A 24872-nucleotide genomic window follows, 5' to 3' on the forward strand; every position below is an offset into this window, starting at 1 on the left:
TTTCACAGTATATGCTCCCTTGACCACGGTATTGTACTGTACGTATTCGTTTGCTCCTAAGTGACATTATCTAACTCTATCTACCCTGAGGTAAATTTGTCAAATGTTGATGTCATGCCTCAAACCAATTGATCCCAATGAATAATAGTCTTTATACAAAACAACGTATGCAGGACATACAATCCATAAACCTACACTGTATTACTGTATTACTCAAGGAAGAGCACATTAAACGACATAATATTATATTAAAGTCACCAAACTGATTACATAAGACCAATTGGCATTGCAAATTAGATTAAAACAATATTTTTTTTCCCCCCAATAGGGTGAACTGGAACACCATTTATAAAACCCATAAGTGACGAAACAGTATAAGTGCCTTTGACACTTATTGTCCCTCATTAGCTGCCGTACTTCTGAGAGTGACACGCATGCGCAGAGACGCACCAGCGCACCACATTCCCCGCTTCTCCCTAGCTTCTCCTCGCAGGCGAGCGCCCAGGAGCCAGCTTTATTGATGTATGCGCCGTCCATGGTCGTCTGAATTAATAGAAAATACGCGCGTTTCTCCCTCGAACCTTCACGAGGAGTCGCCATCTGACCGCGAGGCTGCATCAAATCCCCGTGAGTATCGGTTTTTATGACTGAATCCGTACCGTTCGAGCGGAGGGCCCCTCCGTGGCAGCTCGACCAATTTGTCAACAGCGGTAATGGCTCGCAAGCAGACGGGGCTGCACGTTCGCACTCATCTTAGCTCTTGTATCAAACCAGTGGATTTAAGGTCGAGTTACTGTCCGTCTCCGGCGGCCTTCAACGCCGAAACGTTGGACTTGCAACAACGTACGGCACGAGGATAGCTGCTGTCAGAGCCCAACTTCACCAAACCGAAGGGGTTCCGTGTCGCCCTTTGTTTTAATATTTCTTCTTTTCGCATTTTGTCGCATTAAAATGCGGATAAACGTGAACGTTTTTTTGCAATTCATACCTCCTAACCAGCCTTACAGTCTAAGCCGACTGTTGTGAAATGTTTCCATTCGGTCCTTTTAACCGTTACAAGCCAGGTGACGTTAGCTAGCTAATTGATAGCTCAATAGCTAGTAGCAAAAAAAATGTCTCCCTTTTTATATTTAAATACCACGATGCTAAAGTGGAAAGCAGACCCACAGCTCGTGTCATTTTTTTAAACGACTGAAAAGATAAAGGCCTCCATTTGCCTGTAGGTTTAAGGGCCGCATTTGCCGAGAATTCCAGTATGAAAGCCTCAAAGAGGGGAGGGAGCGGGGTGCATAGCTGTCGCTCGTCTCCCCACTCTATGAAAGAGCTGACATAGTTTACACGGTAAGCATACATGTCAGTTTGAGCTCGTAATTTACAATCAGGCATAGACTGGACAGAACAGGTAAAACTCACTGGCATTAATGATCTGTGGGTCCATGTTGTACTTTTCCACCACACACTAATGCATCACAAAGTGTCTCCTTATGACGTAGATGTCTGTTTCCCTCCTTTTTAAAATTTGTATTAAAGAAAATCCTCGGACTGTGCGGTTGTTTGGGTTTTGTTTCACTTTGTTTGGTCTGTGAACGCGGCAGGACTTGTAGACTCTGAAGGTGTCTCGTTGCTAAATTCACTTCCATGTCTGTCTCCAGGGCCGTGCTCCGATAGATGCTCGTTTCCTCACCATGGCAACAGAAGATAAGAAACCAGAGACGGACACAAAACCTCCCGTTGTCCCGTCGGCTTCTGCCAGTCAAAGCAAGGTTGGGATCCCTTTCGATATATGCTGCTTCCTATTCTGTTGCAAAGACAGCACTTCCCTTGTTGGTACTTGTGGGAATGGTGATAACATTTGGAGGGGGTTTAGGTTTTTCTTTGTCATTTTTCGATGACTAGATGTTTGTCATGCATGTCTAAACGTTGTGTTTTGTTCTCATTCGCAGTCTGCGCCCGCCAAGCCCAACTACAGCCTGAAATTCACACTAGCGGGCCACACTAAAGCCGTCTCCTCCGTCAAATTCAGTCCCAGTGGAGAATGGCTTGCCAGCTCCTGTGAGTTCCCTTTTTACCCCCCCATTTTTCATTCCACCACATGCGGGACCACAGCAAATTAGGGCTGGAATTATTATTATTTTCTCGACTTGGCCTTTTCGTCCATTAATGGTGGGGGAAATGATTCCCAATCTCTCATGTCTTCATCAGCATAATGTAAGCAGAGGATGGTGATTGTTGTCATTTCTTATTCAAGAATGTAGAAAAAATACATTTTCTTTCAATCAACCAACCAAACTGTTTTAAGATTTTTTCCTCATGTCAGAAATATACTGTGAACCATCCGTTTAGAGTCGTGTGCTTGGAGTCACAGAGCAACACTGAAAGCATCTTTTATTTCTTAATTCTTGTTCATTTTTCCAGCTGCTGATAAACTCATCAAAATCTGGGGCGCATACGACGGCAAGTTTGAGAAAACCATATCCGGACACAAACTCGTGAGTTGCACAAATTCTCATCCTTGTGCCGCGGATGCTCCCAGTCCTCCCCTTGACCCGTATGTTCCCATGATCCCTCAGGGCATATCCGACGTGGCCTGGTCCTCCGACTCCAACCTCCTGGTGTCCGCATCCGACGACAAAACCCTGAAAATCTGGGACGTCAGCTCGGTGAGGGAGCACTTGACTTTTAACCGGTTGGGATTTGAGGGAGTTTTTCCTCTTTTTGAATGTGACATTTCTTTTCTTCTTTTTCATCTAGGGGAAATGCTTAAAAACTCTAAAAGGTCACAGCAACTACGTCTTCTGCTGCAACTTCAACCCCCAGTCCAATCTTATCGTGTCAGGATCGGTGAGTCCCACGCTTTTGGCACTGAACAAGCAGTGAATGGAAATGACCCGGCATCATCAAAACATGTCTGGTTTTAATTTTATTTATTTCTGCTTCCAGTTTGATGAGAGTGTAAGGATATGGGACGTGAAGACCGGGAAGTGTTTGAAAACATTGCCGGCTCATTCTGACCCAGTCTCGGCTGTAAGTTCTTTTTTTATTTATTCCATTGCATTAATATCAGGTTTTCATGAAGCTAAGCGCGATGCTCTGTCTCGCCTTGCAGGTCCACTTCAACAGAGATGGCTCCCTGATTGTGTCCAGTAGCTACGACGGCCTTTGGTGAGAACAAACCGTCTGCTGGTCTCCATCTTCACGTTATCCTTCGCTAGGAAGCGATTTATAATTAAAAAAATGATACGGCAGACAAATGTCAGGCCGCGGTCGCCATTATGCTGCATTCACACCAAAAGTGTTGCAAATTTTCACACCGCTTTACTCGCGCGAGTTTACTCGCAGGACAATTTGTGGTTTATCCGCTTCATTTGCGCTATATGTGCCGGGGAGGGGGCGTGGCTTATCTCTGTGGAAACAGTTATCATTTCCGCCATCCACTATAGAAGAAATAACCACTATTTCTGCTCTATACTTGTTGTGAAAATCCCACAAACGTCGGAAAACATCAAACGCCCTCGTGTCTGGGTTCATAACATCACCCGTAGGCTCACACAGCTCGGTGAATTTCACCGACTACGTCTGGATGACTGCCACTTTCAGCGCTACCAGAGTACATTTCTGCAAACTTGTCGCTTTTCGGCGAAATTCGCTGTTTTGAAATCAAAAAATGTCATCCACGTGAATCGTGTAGATCTGAAGAGTTTTTGTTTTGGTGGGGGGGGCGTGGGGGCGTGATCTTTGCATTGATCTTGGCCAATCAGCGTTACGATGTCTACAGCGTCTTCATTGGGGGTAGAGGCAGAAAAGGCTCAAGGAAAAGGCTCATGGCTAAGCAGAGCAAAACGGGTCTTTGAGGGGACTCGTTCAGGCCAAAAAAGGAAGTTGGTCATGAATGACTTTAACCATATTGTGTATATAATGAAAATGTATTATAAAAATTCTTGATGCTTTTGGTGTGATTTGAGCGCAATGTTTAAGACCACCTGGATTTTATGTTTGTCAATCTTTCTTTTTCTTTTCCTCCTTTTGAATGTTTTATTTTATAAAGTCGTCTGTTTGGAGTCCAATACCTCATTGAGAACGCATAGGATGATGAAGATGCAACATTTCTTAAATAACCCATATTCGTTATGAGAATAATATATGCTCTTTGTTAACACGGTGTTCTGAAATGACGATGCTATGCTTCCATTTTAATTTACTTGTCGACGAAATGTCTCAATGGTAATTTAATAATGAAATATATTTTGTTTTTGTCTGTTCCCAGCCGAATCTGGGACACTGCATCGGGGCAGTGTTTAAAGACACTCATAGGTAAGGTCACCTGTCACGTGCCGTGCTTTCAGGCCTCCACTGTGGCATTTTGTGAATAAAAGCTATTTAATTTGAGGCAGGCACCATGCAATGTGTGAGTACTTGGATATCATCTCGTGCCATTTGTTGCCCTGAAGACGCTCTCTGTTCTTTTCTGGTCAGATGACGACAACCCTCCCGTGTCGTTTGTGAAGTTCTCCCCCAACGGGAAATACATCCTGGCTGCCACACTGGACAAGTGAGTGTTGCTGTGCATTGTTCTGTTTGAGAAATGCTGTTTAGAAAGCCAGCAGGGGGCAGCGATGAGCTGTTCTTTCTCTGCTGCAGGTTTCCACAAAAAGAATATGCATGGAATTAATCACTGGTTGTTGTTAATGCTAGTTGCGCTAACGGGTGCTCTGTGTGTATTTTTCAGCACGCTGAAGCTGTGGGACTACAGCAAAGGAAAGGTGAGCAACTATCCACTCGGGTGGAATTCAGTTTTTTAATCTTCCTTTTTTTAAAACGAATGAAGTTGCTGATTGTAGGTAATGCAGAAAATTGACTTTTCACTGTTTTAAAAAATATATATATATTTTTACTTTTTACATTGCAGTGCTTGAAAACATACACCGGCCACAAAAATGAGAAGTACTGCATATTTGCGAACTTCTCTGTCACCGGCGGAAAGGTGCCACCTTTTCTTATTCTTTCATGTTCCTAATTTGTATACTTTGCGCTCTTGAAACTGACCGTTCGCTCCCTTCCAGTGGATCGTGTCCGGCTCTGAGGACAACATGGTTTATATCTGGAACCTGCAGACGAAGGAGATTGTGCAGAAACTCCAGGGCCACACGGGTACGTAATGCACAGAAAAAGTTCACCCCTCATCAGAAAATACGCGGGACTAAAGTGCCTACATGAGACTTCTCACAATGAGGTCTGTGGATTATCTTTATCAGGAAATAGTTATTGCTGTGGAGTTTTTCAAATGTATTTAATTTCTTTGTCAGCTAATTCAATTATTTTGGAGAGAAGGCAGTCATCCTTATGGCAGATATATAATATTCAAGATTGATAAATGCCACTACACTAAGCATTCTTGATTTTGGGGTGAACTGTCCCTTTAAGTCTGAATGGGCTCAATATCATGACAATTGGTCCTTAATGCATTGTCAGGTGTTTTGTCATCAAATAGATTCTTTTGAGTGTCACACCCTTTCACTTGCCCCTCCCCGTCTCCTTTCTTTCCAGACGTCGTCATTTCGACCGCCTGCCACCCGACAGAGAACATCATCGCGTCTGCGGCTTTAGAAAACGACAAAACCATCAAGCTATGGAGAAGCGACTGCTAAGCCCCTCCCCCTTCTTTTTTTTGGATCTTTTGGGCCACTCATAACTTTTTCTTCTGTTTTGTTGTAAGAAAAGAGGACTCCCCTCCCCCCACCCCCTTTCAGGTGATGAAGTTTAACAAGGAGAACCAAATGAGACGCATCGACCACACACACGGAATCGGCCGAAGAACGTTTTACTTTTATTTTTATTATACAATCAATATTGATGCTCTGTTTTGGTGCTTCAGTATTTCACACCGCGTTAACCCCCCCCAGCCCCAACTCACGGCTCCGTACCATTGTAAAGCTTATTTGGCCTTTCTACGATTCATCGGTGTTTTGCCTTTTTTTTTTTTTTTTTAGTTTTTTTTTTTAGTTTGTCTGAGTAACTGTAAGTTGGAGAAGTGACTTTGACATCAAGCTTCGAGGTATTAAAAAAAGAAAAGACATTTAAGGATCCTATGGCTGTTATTTATTATTCAAGGCATCAGTGTGTTTTTGGTCTTTAATATTAAATTGCCAGATCTCAAATGTGCTCTGGGTGCCATAACGAGTTTGTAAGTCCTTTCAGGGCAACAAACCAGGCGTTCAAAGCCCACAATGTGATGTGTGACATCACAGGAAGTAGTTTGACAGTGACAAAAATAAAGAAAAAGTCCTGTTGGAGAATTAAATGAAGTCCTCCCCCCCCCCCCACCCTTCACATGTCTAATTTGAACATTTGACAGTTTACAAAAGTGATCAAATGCAGCTATCTCCCCCTCTAGGATCTGTACATATATACATTGACGTGTTGTGATTTGATTATTTCAGCTGTCTGTTTTTTCCGTAGTCTCTTCTGCTTGATCAGCTCTCTGTAGTTCTGCACACAGCCAGCAGCATCTGTTCTCTGTAGTCAACCTGGAGTTTATCATTTAATTTCTGGTGGAATATGTTTATGTTTTGACATTTGACGGCTATAAACCTGCGACCTAATAAACCCAGTTTTTGTACGTTTCACGTGAGCCGAGTCCTGAATCAAACGTTTTCACACAATAAACTGCCACCAGTCAAGATCACTTTTGAGTTTTTTTTATTTTAGTTTTTTTTTCTGTCCATGAAAGATAACATCAGAGAACAACCCACAAAGAACAGAAGACAAAATTCCATCTCCTTAAAAAAAAAAAGGCGACGCGGTTACTGAGGTGACCAAAACGATGTCCTCGCACCTTAAATGTTCAATCTGAAAATGTCCTGGTTGACGAAGCTTTTCCATAACGTTTGCCCGCAGAAGAAAAGGGAGCGAACGGAGAGCATAAGCGAGATAAAATCACCTTTGTACAAAAATAGATCATTTTCCAACTTTTGTTGTCCTTTTAGTTTTTTCTTACTTGAACATTTTACCATCGATGCAACAAAGAAAGCAGTGATTGTGTCACAAGCGCAGCTTTTCCTGATTATCACGTTTTCAACACACAACTGCCAAGCAACACACATTTAAGAGGGTTTAAAGTCTGTTTTTTTATTTATTAATATTATTGAGGTCCCATAGACGGCTGAGGAGCTGGTTCTTTTAGAGCTGCTGCGATTCTGCTGGTTGACCAGGTTTTATAAACAAAAATAACATCCCTCAAATTTTTCTGAAGGAAAAAAAAATTAACTTGTCATAACTTGAGTCGTTGGAACATTTTGGTCTGAAAGACTCGTCTTCTCTTCCAATGTCGGGCATACTCAAAAGAACAGATCTGTCGATATAGATTTATAAATATATACACATTTACATATTAACAAAATAGAGCTTTGTGTTATAAAGCGTTCATGGGGGGGGGGGGGGGGGGGGGGGGGTCCTATATAAGACCCTCGTCTGTTCGGTTCCTGCAAGGGGAGGCGGGGTCGCACGTCGTCCACTATGGCTTAAGAGACCTGCGCTCGGCCAATCACAGTAAATTTAAGGGGGGGGGGGGCGGACTGCAAGGAGCAGGAGGATATTCAATTGAAAGTTGGGGGGGCGGGGTCACTCAGTTGAAAAAAACGACCGTTAAAAAAATATAAATAAAATTTAGCAAATGTAGCCCAGAATAAAACGGACATTGTAAAAAGTTATCAGCTAATGTTTATTTTGTTGTTGTCAATAATTGCTCGGGGATATAAATAGTGTAAACTGACCGGCGCCATCGATCCACCACGAGCGTCAGAGCTCAAATTATTGCTGCTCCTCTTTCGGTTCTGACGGACGCGGAGGGATATTAGTCTGAGTTAACGTGACACAGAAAGTGCCATCTCTCCCTGTCGGATTAAATACTGGTGGAGGAAAAACTGTTGGGGGGGGGTGTAACATCTGTAAAGCTGACCCCCACCTGCTGTGGAACTGGACCCCGATCGTGATGAAAGAAGTTGACACGTGGTCATCGCATCAATGGAGTCGATATGGTGCCACCGGAATATTTAAAACTTTTCAGAATTGTCAATTAATATGTCAATATAATCCAACAATTTAAAAAAGTGTGATAATAAAAGGGCGGATCACAAGCCAGCAGCCGGCCAATAGAAGCGCCTGTTGCTGCTCTGTGGGTCGGTCTCCGATTCATTTAAGTGACAGCAAACAAGAGATACATTGTGTGATGTAGAATATAAAATAAAATTAAAAAATCAGTATTATGATGCTATTTTAAAATCATTTTTTTTAAATGCATGATTGAAATACAGACCTAATTCATATTTTATTAAATGTATTGCAATATGTATAAATTAATCATAATTAAAGACTGAAAAGTGGCACACTCGAGGCTCCATAGGCGCGAGACCGTTAATCATTTCAGTTCATCACAGGATGATGAAGTGCTCGGGGTATTTCTTTTCCTCAGGTCCAGTTATTGTCGAGGCGCTCATGAAAGAGCCGAAAGAGGAAGAAAATCCTGAATGTGTTTTTTGTTCTTCTCGAGTCGTACTCGGCAACAGCTGTTATTTACCACAACCTCGAGCTCTGCCTGGCTCCACTGTTCAATTAAAACAGTTTGTTTTCTGTCAATAGTGAATAAACCCGTACACAATGACTACCAGAGGTCTGAACAGTAGGGGGCGATAGAACCTAAAGAAGTTGTTTACTCCGGTCCAGGCAAAAACCATCGTACACCTCACACGTGACCCGTTTGAGAGCACGCTAACACGCACACGCTCTGTGGACAATCTTTGGAAATGCACTGGATGCATAGTTTCGCAGCAGCTGCAGCATTTAGAGAGAAGCAGAGGAGGAAGGGGGGGAGGGGGGGGAGACAGAATACGGGCATAAAGCATAATTACACACAACATGGAGATGTCCAACATTTCAGTTCCACTTGAGTTGTCCAGAGAAGTGCAGAGGGAGCGGCCAGGGTTCCACCTCAGAGGTTCATCACGTCGACACCCGCTCTCCGTTTAGGAACCCGAGTCCGCCCGTCATGAGGTTAAGTGCCAAGTAACAGAACAAACAAACAAACAAGAAAACAATGTCTCAGCTGCTGCCAGCGAGCTCTTCTCCCGCGCGCCGTTAACGGTTGGGCCGAGCGGTCTGACGGACGGAGAACAGAGGTAATGGTGCATCGCTGCTGCTGCTGAAGTCAATACTGTGTCCGGCTGTAACTCTGTGCAGGTAGATGTCGGTGTTTGCAGGGAAAAAGAAAGCTGATATCCCGCCACATGGGATAAGGAAAAAGGTGTGCTGAGAGTCATGTGAAATGAGAATGTGTGGGGGGAGGTCAGAGAAGGGACCCTTCAACTGATGAGGCGCTCACTTTGCAGCCAACGTTGCAGCAAAAATAGCCGCGTTTGGCCGGAGCGTCGCCGAGCGCGGCGTCGTAAAGCTAATGTGCCATCTTCCTGCGCCGATATATCGCACGTGGCGAGCTCTCCCGTACTCGGCTCGGTCGACACCAACTGAAGGGCCGACCTGACTAGAATGCCGTCCTCCCCGATGTCGCACAGTGCTGGCGGAGTAGGACGCGGTTCGTATTCGCTGGAATCGGGCCGACACCTGAGGTTTGTTTTCTTTTAAGCACTTGCAGTCTCGTCAAAAACCCACTTCCTCCGGGTTTCGACTCCAGAAAACGTCTCGCGGCGGCTAGTGCAAGACCTGACGTGTTCCGTCGAGTCGGGCGAGAGAACGACGTCTCCCTCCCCCTCCGCCCCCTCCTCAGCCCCCACACACCGTCCCTCCCTGAAGTGAGTTCAGTCCTGAGGCTCTCCCAGTCCACGATTGTCCCGATCACAACGCTGAGTGTCCAAATGTGACATCAATGCTGTTTGTATTTTTGTTTATGTTTTTTCTTCTTCTTCAAAATACCTGCAACTGTGGGTGTGAGAACCCGATCGTCTGCTGTTTCTTGTCGCCGTGTAGGAAAGGCGAGGATGAAAACGACGGCTCCATGCGCTTCTTTTGTCTTCTGTCCGACCTCAGTCCAAGTCCACCGTTGTCACTTGTGTCGCCGTGTGATTTTCATATCTATATAAAATTCTTATTTATATTTTTTTTACAAGGTATAAAACAGACCCATAGACACGATGAATTCATTGTTTTAAAACGCATCCAAAAGGGAGAGAGGGGGCAGGAGAGGTGATCTGTCCCTCGCTGGAGACTGGATTCAGGGCTGGTAGGAGATGTGGAGGCATGGGGGGGGGGAGGGGGGGGCTCAACCCTCTCTGCAATTATGTCATTTGATGCGGGGCTTCTAGCATCTCCATGAGGAAGGTGTCGATGGGCGTGTCCCCGATGAGCTTGAAGAAGAACAAGTGCTCCAGACACTTGAGGCCGATGGAGCGCAGCGCTGGTAACCGCAGCAACAGTTTGGCGAACCTGTCGGAACACGAGACCAGAATCAGACCTCGAGTCCACCACACGTCTGACAAGAGCCAGTTGACTGGAGAAAGAACACGGAAAATAAACAGAAGGAAATGTATTTGATATTTTCATACCTGCCGGGCTGGTCGGGGTACTTCTGTTTGCAGTAGGCCTCTAAAGACGCGTAGACCTTCTCTCTCAGAGCTTCGACCTCACCTGGATTGGACAGACCTTTGGAGTCTGTGGAGACACACAGAAATATTATCCAAAACAAAAATCAACAGCGTGAGTTCTTCCTCTTCTCCGCTCTCTCTCGCTGGCTGCCGAGCGCCGTCGCTCTCGTCTTGTGAAAACCCCGGCGAACGCCTTGCTCGAGGGCCCGACTAACTCACAAGTTGAGTTTTAACCCCGCGGGCTCGTTGTGGACGTGTGTCGCCACATTCTGGGTTCGTCCAATTAGGACGGCGCTAAGTTAAGCCTCGCTGGAAACCCCGACACAAAAGTGCCATTGATTCACGCTTCGGAGGAACAAAGCGGCGCACAATTGATCAACAATGAATGAACATTTGTTGTCAGCGGCTGCACTCGAACGCACAGTGTGGGAAAGGCAGGACTGAGGGCCTTTTTAGCCTCCCCCCCACCCCCCCGCCCCTCTTTGCTTTCTCCATCGGCCCAGTCTTGTGAACGCCTAATTAACAAGGAATCAGGCCGACACGTGAACCGGAGCCAGTGGGCCTGTTTGTGGCAAAATGGGGAACACAAGAGGTTCAGTGTGTCTGGGGTGAACAGATCCACAGCAGCCCCAGAGGGATGATGGGATGGGGGGGGGGGGGGAGGGGCTCCTGCAAGTCATTAAAAAACCTGGGTCTCATTCATGCGTTGACTTACTTTGGTGCCACGTGGACGAGGTTTAAACACGGAGAGACAAACTGATAGCAAGCATGACACGTGCCTCGGCAAGACATGGGCCTCAATTCAATAAAACGCGCTGTCAGAGGCATTCTTTGCCATTTATTTTGCATTATTATTGTGCCTGTCAGGAGAATCATGTGAGTGAGTGAGAGTTCACCTCTGTGTCTGTCCACGGCTAATCTCACATTCTGCTACAGCAAACGGCAGAATATTTTGGGTGGCCGGTAATGGCTGCATGCTCATGGACCTCTATAGCGCTCGCTTTCTCAAAAAATACCTTTTATTGCTCGTTTTATCTTGCTATGGACCGCCTGCTTCCTCCTCGTAGAGAGGGGGCTGCTGGGTATTCTCCAACCGCCCCGTCTGCTAGTCGGCACCCACAGTCTGTGGTGTTTGGCTCAGAGCTAACTCCAGTACACGCACTGTTGCGTAACACTCTGACACAACGCTCTGCGGTTCATTGTTTTGAACCGCGTGTTCGGCTAGCGGCTAACGGCTAACGCAATTATGAGTACACGCACTGCTGAGGAAATCGGCGCAACTCAGCTGCCGCTAACGGGGCAGACGGCTCGGAAAGTTAGTTCCGAACGAAGCGTGACTCACAATGTGTGCGTGCGCCTTCTCTAGTTCAATAAACAGTTGCATTCGTAACCACATCAACAGAATCAACAGAATATGTCTCAGCTTTAACTTTGGCCTCTCTCCCTCAGCGCTATGCAGACTCAGAGGTGGAAGAGCACCAGTTTTTACGAGTCTCAATTTCACAAGAGACGTCCAAAGGCAAGTTCAAAGAAAAAAACAAGCAAGCGAAAAGCCAGTTCCCAGTTCTCAAGTTACATTAAACGGGGTCAAGCTGAGGCCCCCAGTCCAACGCTCAGTGATACTCCACCCGAAACCTCACAGGATCACAACTCTTGGGCTTGAGAGGTCCATGTAAAACAGATATATGGTTTCCTCACTCCAGAAATCACCTCAGATTCCACAGTGTGCAAAAAGATCCATGGTGACATGTTTCATTTTTAAAAAAATATTTCCCCTCCCAGCATAATGTGCTCAGTACATTCAACATACGGCTGGTTACACTCTGCTCTGCTATCCAAGCGTATCGAGCCCCAGCTGCAGTGGTGCGTTTATCCACATTTAGGAAATAGGAATGTTTGTGAAATACTTCATAGGACACTGATGGGAGGGATTGCGTTTTATAAAAATAAAAATGTCTCAGCGCCGTTTGAATCGATTGTATCTGAATTCCGGCCGCATCAATGACGCAGCTTGTTTTTCACATTTTTTATTTACACCGTGAAGCATATTGGAGGAGTTTGACACTAAAATAGAATTGAGGCGGAGCGCTACTAAGCTTCAAGTCGTGAGTCATTCTATTTTAGAATATATATGTGTTTCTTGGTTTTAGCTTGAAGCAATAGCACTGTATAAAAACTACAAAACAAACAAACACTGGTATTCAACAAACAAAACTGCTCAGCAACACTGAGGGCTGAGAGAACAATCCCACGTTGGAAATATGCCAACAGTGCTGTAGATTCAAAGAAACGGCTCGTCCACAGCGAGAGTTACCTGGGTTGAACAGGACGATAGCTCGAAGGCACCCCAGTTCCGTCTTATCCATCTGCATGTCCCTCATCTTCGACACCAGCTCTGTGAGCACTCTGCACAAAAGAGACCCCAAAACAAGAAGATTGGGTTAATTTCAAAATCAACGTTTTTATTTTAATTACGTTCTATATACATTATACGTTATATTGGCTTTGTGTGATGTCAGACAACTGCGTGCCAGAGAAGTGAAGTCTAATTGGCGCTCCATGTGAATTATCCAGATCCAGACCGGGTCATTAAAAAAAATGTTTTCATGACACTCTATCCAGCTCAAATCTATAAAAAACAACAACCAAATACACTTAAACATATATATATACGCTCAGCCCACGTAGGAATAGTTAGAGGAGTGGAAACGTTTACAACCCCGCAAAGCCATTATATTTAGTTCATGGTTTTCATAAAAGAAAAGCCACAGAGTAAACACACGCTGTAATCAAACACCGAGCGCTCCCACCGTCTGGTCCTGACATCACCAGGGGGGGGGGGGGGGGAGTCGAACTCCTCACCCCTCTTTTGACTCGCTCACACCCTCTCCTCGTCCGATCTGCCCCCCCCCCCCCCCCCCCCCCCCCCCCACCCGGATGGTAAATTGTGTCAATTGTGGCTCTTAGCTCATTCTAATTCAATTTGTTCCAAGGAAGAACAACGGGGCTCGAGAAAAAAAAGACTCAAGTGTTTAAGTTAATCAGTGTCTTCATTTGTATTGCGAAGAGAGAGCGAGAGAGACGGAGTAGATAAAGAAACACTATCAGTTCTCTGCATCTTAATGCCAGAGATGGAATATGTCCTGTGGCTGTGAGCGCCGCTGATGATTGGGCCGAGGCTCGGAGATCAGAGGGGCGGAGTCACGCGAGAAGAGAAGGAGACATTTACGCAATTTTCCCTTTCTCAATAAATCCTCTTCGCAATGAATTGTTGATAAATAAAAAATATATATATATATTTTTAAAAACCATCATACTTTGCTTGTCTCTTTTCTAACTTTTCCAAATTCTGCATCTGGATTCAGCTCATGGTGCGATGCTGCTGAACAACGCTGTGAGATTTCAGCGTGCCAGACAGCTGGAATGTCGATAGCGGTCACCGGGGGTTGGCTTGTGTGCACGCCCGACTTCACCGCGAGCAGCTTGAGGATGGATTTTTGTTTCTTTGACATTTTATGAGCAGTTTGGTGTTTTCCGTGAGATCCCTGATGCGCACAGGTGTACATATTTAATAATGGAATGGATCAATAGTTCCTGTGTCGATTCGCAATTTCGTGACTTCCAGTCTAGCTGTTGATATTTAAGTGGAAGAAACCAAAATTCCTTGTGGCGTGAACCACCTTCTAAAAAAATCAAATGTTTCGTGAGTATTTATGAAGGCTTTATAGATCAGTAACAAAGGATTAATAATGGTTGGGCTACTTAGTTATGCTGCGGGAGTACATACAAACAGCATTATTAATGGAGTATTCCTGATTGTTAAATCATTAATGCATGAATTATTAACATTAATACAACATTAGTTGTATCTTAAGTATGCCTCAAATGTTGCCACTTTCTAATAAGGCTTTTACTTATAAGGGGTGTGTTTGTTTAAAATACAAACACAAGCCATTAATAACCTAAAATATAACCATACATGTTATAACTCAAAGAAAGTTATGAAGCCAGCCAGATATTTTCCCAAATCTGGTAACATACTTGTCCTAATAAAACCTGTAAATCAGTTATAACCAATAATAAAGCCATTCGTTACAATTTATAAACCACTTCTTAAAAACGTATGTTTTGATAGAACTGAAAGGCGTGGCTGTAGGTGCCACTTACGTATCAGCATGAACACAATTACATAAAAGTCTAGTAACACTTGAATAGCGACCTGTCGAAGATGGCTCCCACACCGGCGCTATGGGCGCTGTTGCGGTGGACGTGCAGCCCGGTCGCCAGCAGGATACCGTCTTTGATCGATATCGAGCGGTGCGAAAACGATGCGATGAGGAGTTCGTTCCAACCTGCAGCAGAGATGGGGAGAAGCATCGAGGGGGGAAGATATGAGCAAAAGGAAGACAAAAAACTAAACTGGCAAAATCCCGGTACAAAAGTTCACACAGCATTCAGGCAAAATTAAACTGACAACAAAGGGGGGGAGGAGGGATCCAATGAATCAATTAAGCTGCGCGGTGAGAGCGTGCAGCTTTCTCAGGTTATTACGGAGACGTTTGAATCATGCTTTCTAGGGAGACAAGCGTATAAAAAGGGACGAAGCGCGCCTGCCACCGCGATGAAGACGCCGGGCTTTGACGTGCCAAAGCAGGGGCCTGACACGGGGAGCGGCGGAGACCCGGGGACGCCTCCTTTTGAGCGACGGGGCTCCTTTAACTGTTCTGCCTGGCAACACTCGCATCTCCTCCTCCTCCCCGGAGTTGAGTTGGGTATGCGATGCTTTTATCTGTGATACAGCAGAACTAAAGCGGTTATTTATAGCAAACCTGAGAGCCGAGCTCTCCGGAATAATGTCTCTCTCCCCCGCTCGCTCTCTTTCGCTGAAGTCTCTCCATCATCACATGTGCTGAGGAGTGGTGAGAGAATGTTCTTCTTTTTTTTCTCTCTCGTGGTGTGTAATAGCAATTCCCCCCACCCGCCACCCCATCCCCTCTCAAGGTGGATTTAGAATATAATGGTGTAATGTAAAAGCGACGGGCAACGTGTTGAAAGAAACCCAGAAGACCTTTTTGTGCGCGAGAAAGGAGGAGAAGTGACGGAGAAGTGACGGATGATTCACTCGGCGTGTTTTTACGTGGCTGTCTCTCAAACACACAGCGAGCTGTTCCGACCTCGGTGGGTCAGACGCTCGTCTCGATCACATGACCGAGAAAGGCCATTCACCGAATTAAGCCTCTTTAAGTTCTGTCTCACTGTTCCACCGAGATACAGAGAGAGAGTCTGTAGATTCAGTTATTCAGTCGTCTTCTTTTTCAAGACAGAACTCTGGATATTTAGCTGGACTACCATTTGCAGTTTATTACATTCCTGTTTACATCTCCTAGCATTTATAGATTCTCGTTTAGGTTTTCCTTTAAACAAAAATAAATAATAATAAGCCTACATATTTAATGAGCATTGTTGAAGGGACCCTGAGATTCATGTTTTTCCCTGCCAAAAACTGTGGTCTCAAAACCCACCTGCAAGTGTTTCCAAATGCAAATAACAGTATTTACAAGAAGAAAAAGCGTACTTTACGAGGGAGCAATTCTAATTTGCGTGCAAAAATACGTCCCGCAATTTTGCACGCTAGCGATGCAACAGACGTGACTGCCCAAATTATAATAACCATGTCGGATGATTGTACAAACATTTTTTGTTTTTCTTTTTTAAAAATACTTTAGAGCGAGGAGGTCTTAAAAATCTACATTTGATTATATATTCCAACTGCCAAATCAAATTGTTGACAGGATATTCCACCTTCAGGATATTCAACTTTCCATTTAATACTTGACTTTTTTCTTTACAGGGCTCGTATAAAGGCAATAAAGTAGTCCGTGGATATGAGACAATTACAATCCCTCCTCGGGGCATTGCGGAGGTTGAATTGTGGCATTTCGTCAGTTACGCTCGCCGTCTTCTTGCATCTTCACGGTACATTTTGTTTTTGGCGTTTCGGGGAATAAAGCGACCAGCAGCGCAATGGGCACAGTCGCCTTTGTGCGATCATATGCGTCGGCTCGCGTTACTACATAAACAAAGCCTAACCCTCGCTCGCTGGTCAAGTTGACCTTTCAGACTTTGGAAGCGGGGATGGAATAGTGCACAGGTGTCAAAGGTTTGTGACGGACAGCTGCCCTGATGTCGGATGTTACAGGGACCGTGACGAAGGCACTGCTCCGGTGGCATTAAAATATATTTACTTTGTGCTACTATACTTTCAAATAATAATGGCTCGATTCAAGTAGTCTTGGAGTGCTCGACAGAGTTTTTCACACTTTACTGGAGAGGTCGTTATGGAATAAAGCAGACGCTTTTTGTATGACCCGGTTTAAGCCCTTTTTCCTTCTTCTTTTTCATTTTTGACGGACCTGCTCGTAGAAGGATGACCTGGTCGTCCAGCGGCAGCTCAGAGAAGTGGGGGATCCTCTTGGCCCATTCCACCAGGGTGAAGAGCTGTTTGTCAGCCGCCTGACAAATATTTGTCACCGGGTCGTTGGGCTGCAGGGAAACAGACAAACGGACACAAATCTCAAAGTGAGACATTGAAACAAAAGTGACATATTGTTGGGCTTTAGTGTCTCTTTTTGGCTGCGAGCCTGGTGTCGGCTTGAGCCACTCAAATGGTAAATAGATGGTAAATGGACCTGTACTTGTAGAGCGCTTTTCTAGTCTTACGACATTATTCACCCATTCATACACTGATAGGAGGAGCCACCTGCCCATCAGCAGTAACTAACATTCACACACATTCAAACACCGTAGCTACAGGAGCAATTTGGGGTTAAGTGTTTTGCCCAAGGACACATCGACATGGGCTAGCGATTGACGGACGACTCTGCACACCACTGAGCCACAGATCACACTTACATCAGTACCACGCTATGAATGATAACCTTTAAAGAGGGGCAAGTAGGAACACTAAACAAACACGGATTCTGTCCCAGCTCGTGGAGGAAATACCTGCAGAGAGCTGCCAGTGAAAAAAAAAAAAAATACTTTCATCTGACAGGATCTTTCTTTGGGGAACCTTTTAGCCGACGCACAAATCAGCCTTTCGGGGCCGGTGAGTGGAGCTCAAGAGGCCCCTCCTGACACTCTGCTGACACTTCACAACATAACAAGTGCTAAGGAGCTCCAGTGGGACTTCATTATCAGGCCTTTAGAAACACTCAGCCAATACTAGTGTGTGATGAGTATTCCTATTTACTCAGAGTAAAACATACACATGAAAGAAAAAGTGTCCACTATCATTATCCATCAGTAGCTAATAAAACAACCGGGGCGAAAGCAGAAAGTTATTCATACCTTTTCAAAAGATTAATTGTTGTCATTTCAAAAGGTAAAAAAATAATAATTCATTCTGATAAATAATTTTTTTTAAAGAAGTTCTCGGTAGCGGACCGGTCCGGCTAAAGGACGCCACTGTGCATTGTGCCCAAAATAGGACCGTTGGCTAGTTCCTCTGTGAAATAAAAAGGTGAGCCAAAGAGAAAGCTTCAATCCCTCATTCTATTAGGTCTCGGCGAGAAGAAAGGCCAAAGACGGATCTCACATGGATACTATCTATCATTTTAATGTGTGTTATGTAAGACATGGTGTGTACGCTTTGGGTGCAGAACAGCGTTCATTGTAATTGAATGTGTCGCTGTGAAAGCGAGCTCAGTTACAGAACAATTGAGCTCTTTCCATTTACGTTTCCCGTTCAAGCAAACACACATTTACCAGCTTGTGTTTATTTTGGGGTTGTTGTTTCTTTTTGTCAAATTTAAAAGAGGGGATCCACAAAATTACAGGTATCATCTTGAATGTGCAAACTGTCAACGGCAGTTCCGGCCACGAGCTCGGCGTTCCCGGGGATAAACGGCACGTTGAGGATCTCCGTGTCCGTAACGTTAGCTTGGCTGCAGCGCACGAGGAGCGCTCCTGTTCGAGATCCTCGTTCCTGTGTTGCATTCAAGCGCCAGTCTGGAGAACAAGGACTGCTTGTCCTCAACCGTCACAACACATCAGATCGGGAGCCATAACACTTTGACCAACAGGGAGTTGATGAGCAGTGGTGGAATACTAATGCAATACACGTACAGTATGACTAACTCAGTAAAATGTAAATCCATGTGAACAATACTGTCAATCTCTGACGAGTAATCTACCATCATCCCAGGAGGGCAAACCCCTGATGTGCCTGTGTGTAAACAAAGACACGTTTGTGCATCATTTGAAAATCAAGTAAACATTCCTTAAATTCTAAGTATCCCTGAGTGAACTTCTCCCCAAACTTCCTTCTGCCCAAATCCCACCGATCAATGCTAAAAAGCTCGGAGGATCCCCGCATCAGCGGCAGCTCTCCGGAGAAGATTAGCTCAAGATGAAGGCGAAGACGTCCCTCCGCTCGCGCGATCCTTTCACAACGCGCAGGCCAAAAGACCATCCCTCCCTCTCCTCCACGTTTCCTCCCTCTCCTCCACGTTCCCTCCCTACGGTGGGAAACTCACACTGACTGCAGAGCAATCGCAGATATGAAGAAACAACAGACACAAAGCCTACACTGTTTTTGTAAAGTGAAAGTCGTTTAAATGTTTTTGGGGGTTGCGTTGCTTCGTCGGAGGGGAAGAGAGAAAACAGGCACCTCATGAATATTTAAAAACTCTGATCTCCGCGTGGAACGTCGCCACAGATTTTAGCGAGCTGCATTCCCCCCACACGAAGGGTTTCGACTAAATTCATTCTAAAAAGACGCACCAGACGAAAACAAAGTCTAAAAAAAATTTAAAAAATAAATGGGGCTTCGGCGTGCGCCGCTGTCCATCCGGCCGCCCCTCCCCGTCCGAAGACAAGTCCCAGGGTTCTCGTTCAACATGGCAGGTTCATGAATGTTGAATGGCTATCTTAGCCGTGTTCACACTGGTCTGGTTTCTTTCGCTCCTGTCTTGTGTGAGATGACGAGGTGGGGTTGTGGGGGAGTGGAGCTTACACTTTCCTGCAACGATCCTTTCCGGCATCACATTACTGTACTTACTGTTCAAGTCACAAAGCGGCATTAAAGGGTGTTATCGGGGGGGCGACGTGGAGGAGCGCCGCCGTGACTTGGGACGGAATAACATCGGCCTCCGACCTTTAAGCACAGAGGTCCGCATGGGGATATCGAAGAGCTCGACATCGTCTACGGCTGTGAAGATCACAGCTGTGAAGTAGGGAGCCAATAGGCTTGGACTAGAGGTGGACAAGCAAGAGGAGACCCCTTTGTTTGTTTGTTTGTGTATTTCACAATTTGCCGCTCTCTAAATGCCTAACCACCAAAACAAATAAAAAAGGGAAGTGTGTTCATTCCCGGCAAATCAAAAAGGGGCTCATGGCCAGTCATGCTTCCCCGTTACGGCCGGGCATCCCCGCAACTTAAGGGAAATGTCAGGCTTGCATACCGTCCCATGACATTTTCATCACTCGAGGAGAGATTTTCTTTTACATTTTTCATTATTCAGCTTGAACCAGACTATGCTGGCGCGACGACAGAAGCTCGTGCGGATCGGCGGGAAGATGAATTACTCCCCCCCCCCCCCCCAGTTCCCCTGTTTTTAGTTGAATTTAAATAGAATTTTTTTTATAAAACACTGTTCTCATATCCCAGAGCGGGGATATGTCATGGGCGAATTACCATTCAATCGCTTCGAGACAAGATAGGAAACTAAACATAAAAAAAATAAAAAAGTGATGCACCGCTGCAGGATTGGTGAGCGATCGCATCTCTCTTCCCACCCCCCCTCCTGCTTGTGAGAATTCCTCTCCCCGTCCGACTGGAGGCACATTACTAACGCCTGTTTAACTCCTGTTCTAGGTCACCATGAGATAAACACACTTCATTCAGATTGGCCAGACCCCAGCCATTAGACAGTGGCTGGTGGCCTATTCATGGTGTGCACTCATGGCCCGAGCTCTGTGATTAATTACAGCACGGAGCAGTGCCTCTCAATGGAGACCTTACAGGGGGGGGGCGGACTCAGAGAGAAGGGGAGTCCTTGTGGCCTGACTGCTGACACTCTGCCAACATCCTGGGCTCCAGTGTGGTTCAGCTCAAAGTGGTGTTTTCCCCGCAAACTCCTAGTCGTATCTAAATTTTCAATTAATCTATTCTGTCTTTTTTTCCTCCTCATTTGGAACACCCTCCCCTGTCCCATTGCTATCCTTGTCCTAGACAGCCATGCGCTCCATGATGCGTGGCAACGCCAGCCACTTGTTTCCACCTAGCAGCGGTGATTGTCAGCGAGGAGGCCAGAACCAACCAACAGAGTTCCCAGCAACAAGGACAAAGACCCCCACTGGCTTCTAGGGGTGACCCTGCCCCCCCCCCCCTGAAAACCCGGTTCCAGTTCTGAATGAGTAAAAAGCTGGAGAATTGATAAGGTTTGAAGTTAGCGGTTCTGCTATCGGTACTTTAAAAGTTATAGATCAAACCTCTGCTCTCTGTTTCTGTGACTGTCTTTACACGAGGGGCGGAGCGCTGCATTACTCTCACGCACGCACGCACGCACGCACGCACGCACGCACGCACGCACGCACGCACGCACGCACGCACGCACGCACGCACGCACGCACGCACGCACGCACGCACGCACGCACGCACGCACGCACGCACGCACGCACGCACGCACGCACGCACGCACGCACGCACGCACGCACGCACGCACGCACGCACGCACGCACGCACGCACGCACGCACGCACGCACGCACGCACGCACGCACGCACGCACGCACGCACGCACGCACGCACGCACGCACGCACGCACGCACGCACACACACACACACACACACACACACACACACACACACACACACACACACACACACACACACACACACACACACACACACACACACACACACACACACACACACACACACACACACACACACACACACACACACACACACACACACACACACACACACACACACACACACACACACACACACAGGATCAGTACAGTGTGAGACTTGCATCATGGCAGACCATAATGATCCACACTGAGGCTACATTTTGAATAGTGAGAACTCTCATTGTCACAAAATCAATAAAACCCTCACAGGTAATGGAGGACAAACCTGCAGTTTATCAAAACATTTTGCCAACACGCAGAACATAAATCTGCAGACATGCTCAGTTTACAACTGTTTGTCGAGCAGCCGCCCGCCCCCGTCCTCTGCAGGTAACCAATGCCACACAGAACAGGCTAATAAATTAAAGATTTTGTTTACGTACAAGAACAGTAAAGCAATGTCGCTTAATTATCAGTCTTTGATTCCACGTGTTAGAATGAAGATTCTCAGCCCTGTACATCCGTGTCTTGTCTGTAGCCCTTTGGAAAAGCTCCTCTTCCTGGTGTCAGGCACGAGGGATCCGCTGTGGCCGAGCCCGAAAAACACACTCAGTGCATTAGTGTGTCTGAGCTGCCATCCGATCCCCCCGTGACTGCTCCTTCTCCCGCTCCCTGATGTCAAGGCTCATCTCCTACATTTCCACCCCCTCCTCCCCCCGACACACAAAATAGCTCCCATTTACTCACATAACAGCCCTCACATTTCTACCTTCACTTCATAGGACATGTCCATCCCCTGAAGCAGATGAAGCCCAGCCTCTCTCTCTCTCTCTCCCCCTCCCTCCCTGAGTCTCTGTTCCCTTCCCTCCCTCCCTCCCTCCCTCCCTCGCCTCCTTTGGTAGGCCGCTGCGCAGCTCCTCTGTTTCTCATGTTGCAGCAGGATTCTTAAGGAAACTGAGGCTTTGTGGGATGCTTTCAGGAACAGTCGGCCTGTTGCATTATTCATCACTGTTAGTCTCCTCTGTTTAAAAGACAGCCCACAGTGCCCAGCCGATACCGGGGGGGGGGCGACTCACGGCTGAGCGAAGGAGATAATGCGAGGTGAACCGGTAAAGCAGCACCCCAGACTCCAAGCAACCACCTCCAAAGGGACTAAAAGAGGGAGGACAAACGGTAATCACACCCATCTTTACCGACTGACAGCCTGGAGCTCCACGACACAAAGAAAATGCTTTTCAAACAGCACGTCCCAATTCCAATCTGCATGGCGACTCTAATCACAAGAAGAGCACTATGTTTGCACTACAAAATAACAAAAGAAAATACGTGCTGAGCTGTGAGCAGGCGGTCCAGGCGGCAAACTTTTGGTTCTGAAAAGTGAAGCTGATGCCGAAGTGTTTTAAACTTGCTCTACTCCTCTGGCTGCGAAAAGGAAGTCAAATTGTATGGAAGTCCTTCACACTTGATGTATTCCCTCAGCAAATATTGTAAACATGAGTTTATGGTCTCAATGGCTTGTTTTCAGGTCTTCTTAAATACAGCAGGATGTTCATAAAGTACATTATGATCTCATTTAGAGGTAAATAGACAATAGCAGATTTTGCTTTAGGGCGTGGCTACCTTGCGATTGACAGGTCACTACCATGACATTATCCGGTCTGGGAGTTGTCTGTGTCCCCCCCCTCCCCTTTCACAGCGTGTTTTCAGTTCATGAAAGTAAATTGTGATATTTTGTTTACTCATGGCGATGGACAAAATGTAAAACTCGAGGCTTCAAAATCGTAGTCCACAAACCAATGGGTGACGTCACAGCTACATGCACCTCTTACATACAGCCTTTGATGCAGACACATGTTAAAGTGTGTTGTGCAATGCAATGCAATGCAAAAATGTTGTATGTACTGTCGTACGTGCAGCTGGAAAGATAAAACTGAATGTGGACAATGGTGGGACAGCTCCAGAAAGAGTTTGGAAAGCGGAAAATAAAGTTTAAGCCATGAGCCATGAATCTGAAATTAGTCATTAGGCATTAGTACTTAATAATGCATTACGTTTTTTTTGCATGCTAACCGCAAAAAACTCTACACTACAGAATCTGTCTCTATTAAGTCAATAACACATATGAGAGACTTTAACACACATGAAAACTGTTCAAAGTCCCACATCTACAATGGAGAACAAGTAGGCTGTGTGATTTGTGCAAAATCGCCAACTCACCGAATTAGATGGCGCGCCAATGTTGGTCTCGATGTAGGTCTCGTTTTTGGGTTCCACCGCCTGCTCGGCCTCTAGAATCTTCTCCACGGGCATGTCCTCGTTGGCACAGCTGGTGGACTCCACCTCGTTCTCGTTCCTCTCCTTGGCTCGCTGGCGCTCCTCCTGAACGGCTGCATGTAACAAAACTGGTTCCGGTCACTACTGCTGTTTTTGGTTTTGTCTTTTGTTTTACACTCACTAGTCACTAGCTGTCGGACAAAGGGCATCTGGTCAGCCGATATATATAATGCCGATATATTGCAGTTGATATTGTTTGTTTTGCTACTGATGAAAACAATTTAATAATGAACAAAATGCGACACAATTGCTGTATTCAACAGTTATTGTCAACATTGTTTACAGTGCACTTATTTTTTAAAAGTTTAAAAACAATTATCATCAACCTCATGAATTAATAATATAATAATAAAAACAGTTAGGCCAATGAAAAAACTAAACAATTGAAAAAAATACAACTCATTAATTAAAAAAGTTTTCATGCAATTAACAACTGCATTCATCAGAATCTACTTGTTTGTTAAAGAGACAACACAAATGTATACACTTACATACATGAAACATTTGATGTGTTTGTGTAGTGGCCTCCCTAGTGTTACTTTAAAAATGAAATACTCCATCAAACAAATCAATAATCGCCCTTGTAAGAGCAGACATCTGTCAATTATCTCAAAATAACAGTAATCACCCCGTGAATTGGCCGACCTGGTAATCGGCCCACCGCGATGTGTTCAAGAGCACATGTATATTTTCTATGAAAATGACTCAATACTGTACAAGACACCTGGTTATAAAGTATTAAAACTGCATTAATCAATGTTTTTTAAAAATCTTTACAAACAATCTAATTACTTTTAGTGATGTGAAACTGCTGATTTACAGCACACTTACTGTTTTGATTCACTCTTACAACTTTCATCATCAGCATCATTTCAAGCTCCGATAAACCGACAGTGTGTAACACCTAATGGCGGACACAGTTGGCGACCAGCTGATGAAGAAATGTTTAAATGTAGCCGCTAAAGAGCCACATTTTTTTTCACAAGAGTTGGTGGAGACCAAAACGAGAGCTAAAAGAGAGCGTGAATATTGGATTCTCATTCAGGGTGTCGGGACTGTGTTTTTTTTTTTTTAAGGTCGTCTGCCCCCTG

The 24872-nt window shown here is 45.4% G+C and overlaps 2 protein-coding genes across 4 annotated transcripts in view; one reads left to right on the top strand and one right to left on the bottom strand.

Annotated features, from left to right (window-relative positions):
* Positions 1 to 376: 376 nt before the first annotated feature.
* wdr5 (WD repeat domain 5) lies at positions 377 to 6621 on the top strand. Its single transcript, XM_034546608.1, has 14 exons — positions 377 to 627; positions 1653 to 1763; positions 1944 to 2052; positions 2416 to 2489; positions 2571 to 2660; positions 2752 to 2841; positions 2941 to 3024; positions 3107 to 3162; positions 4265 to 4311; positions 4474 to 4549; positions 4727 to 4760; positions 4907 to 4981; positions 5061 to 5148; positions 5545 to 6621. The coding sequence occupies exons 2-14, from the start codon at positions 1686 to 1688 to the stop codon at positions 5643 to 5645; spliced, it is 1002 nt and encodes a 333-aa protein (XP_034402499.1). The 5' UTR covers positions 377 to 627; positions 1653 to 1685; the 3' UTR covers positions 5646 to 6621.
* An 845-nt stretch (positions 6622 to 7466) lies between these two features.
* Positions 7467 to 24872, bottom strand: part of rxraa (retinoid X receptor, alpha a) — an 86729-nt gene continuing 69323 nt past the window's right edge. For 2 of the 3 annotated variants that reach the window (XM_034547186.1, XM_034547187.1), the window contains 6 exons: positions 23665 to 23849; positions 17003 to 17132; positions 14809 to 14941; positions 12904 to 12995; positions 10551 to 10656; positions 7467 to 10431 (listed from right to left, as the gene is read on the bottom strand). In XM_034547186.1, the coding sequence (XP_034403077.1) occupies positions 10284 to 10431; positions 10551 to 10656; positions 12904 to 12995; positions 14809 to 14941; positions 17003 to 17132; positions 23665 to 23849 (794 nt within the window). In that variant the 3' untranslated portion in view covers positions 7467 to 10283. The remainder of the gene's footprint in view (positions 10432 to 10550; positions 10657 to 12903; positions 12996 to 14808; positions 14942 to 17002; positions 17133 to 23664; positions 23850 to 24872) is intronic. The other variant, XM_034547185.1, reaches the window with a different exon arrangement.

The sequence above is a fragment of the Cyclopterus lumpus genome, chromosome 12 (genome assembly GCF_009769545.1).
Source record: "Cyclopterus lumpus isolate fCycLum1 chromosome 12, fCycLum1.pri, whole genome shotgun sequence".
Taxonomy (NCBI): Eukaryota; Metazoa; Chordata; class Actinopteri; order Perciformes; family Cyclopteridae; genus Cyclopterus; species Cyclopterus lumpus.

Excerpts from the sequence above, each read along its gene's own strand:
- wdr5 (XM_034546608.1), top strand. The coding sequence starts at position 1,686 with ATGGCAACAGAAGATAAGAAACCAGAGACGGACACAAAACCTCCCGTT. Across the intron at positions 3,025-3,106 it reads ATTCTGACCCAGTCTCGGCT|GTCCACTTCAACAGAGATGG; the intron begins GTAAGTTCTTTT and ends CTCGCCTTGCAG. Across the intron at positions 4,761-4,906 it reads GGGACTACAGCAAAGGAAAG|TGCTTGAAAACATACACCGG; the intron begins GTGAGCAACTAT and ends TTTACATTGCAG.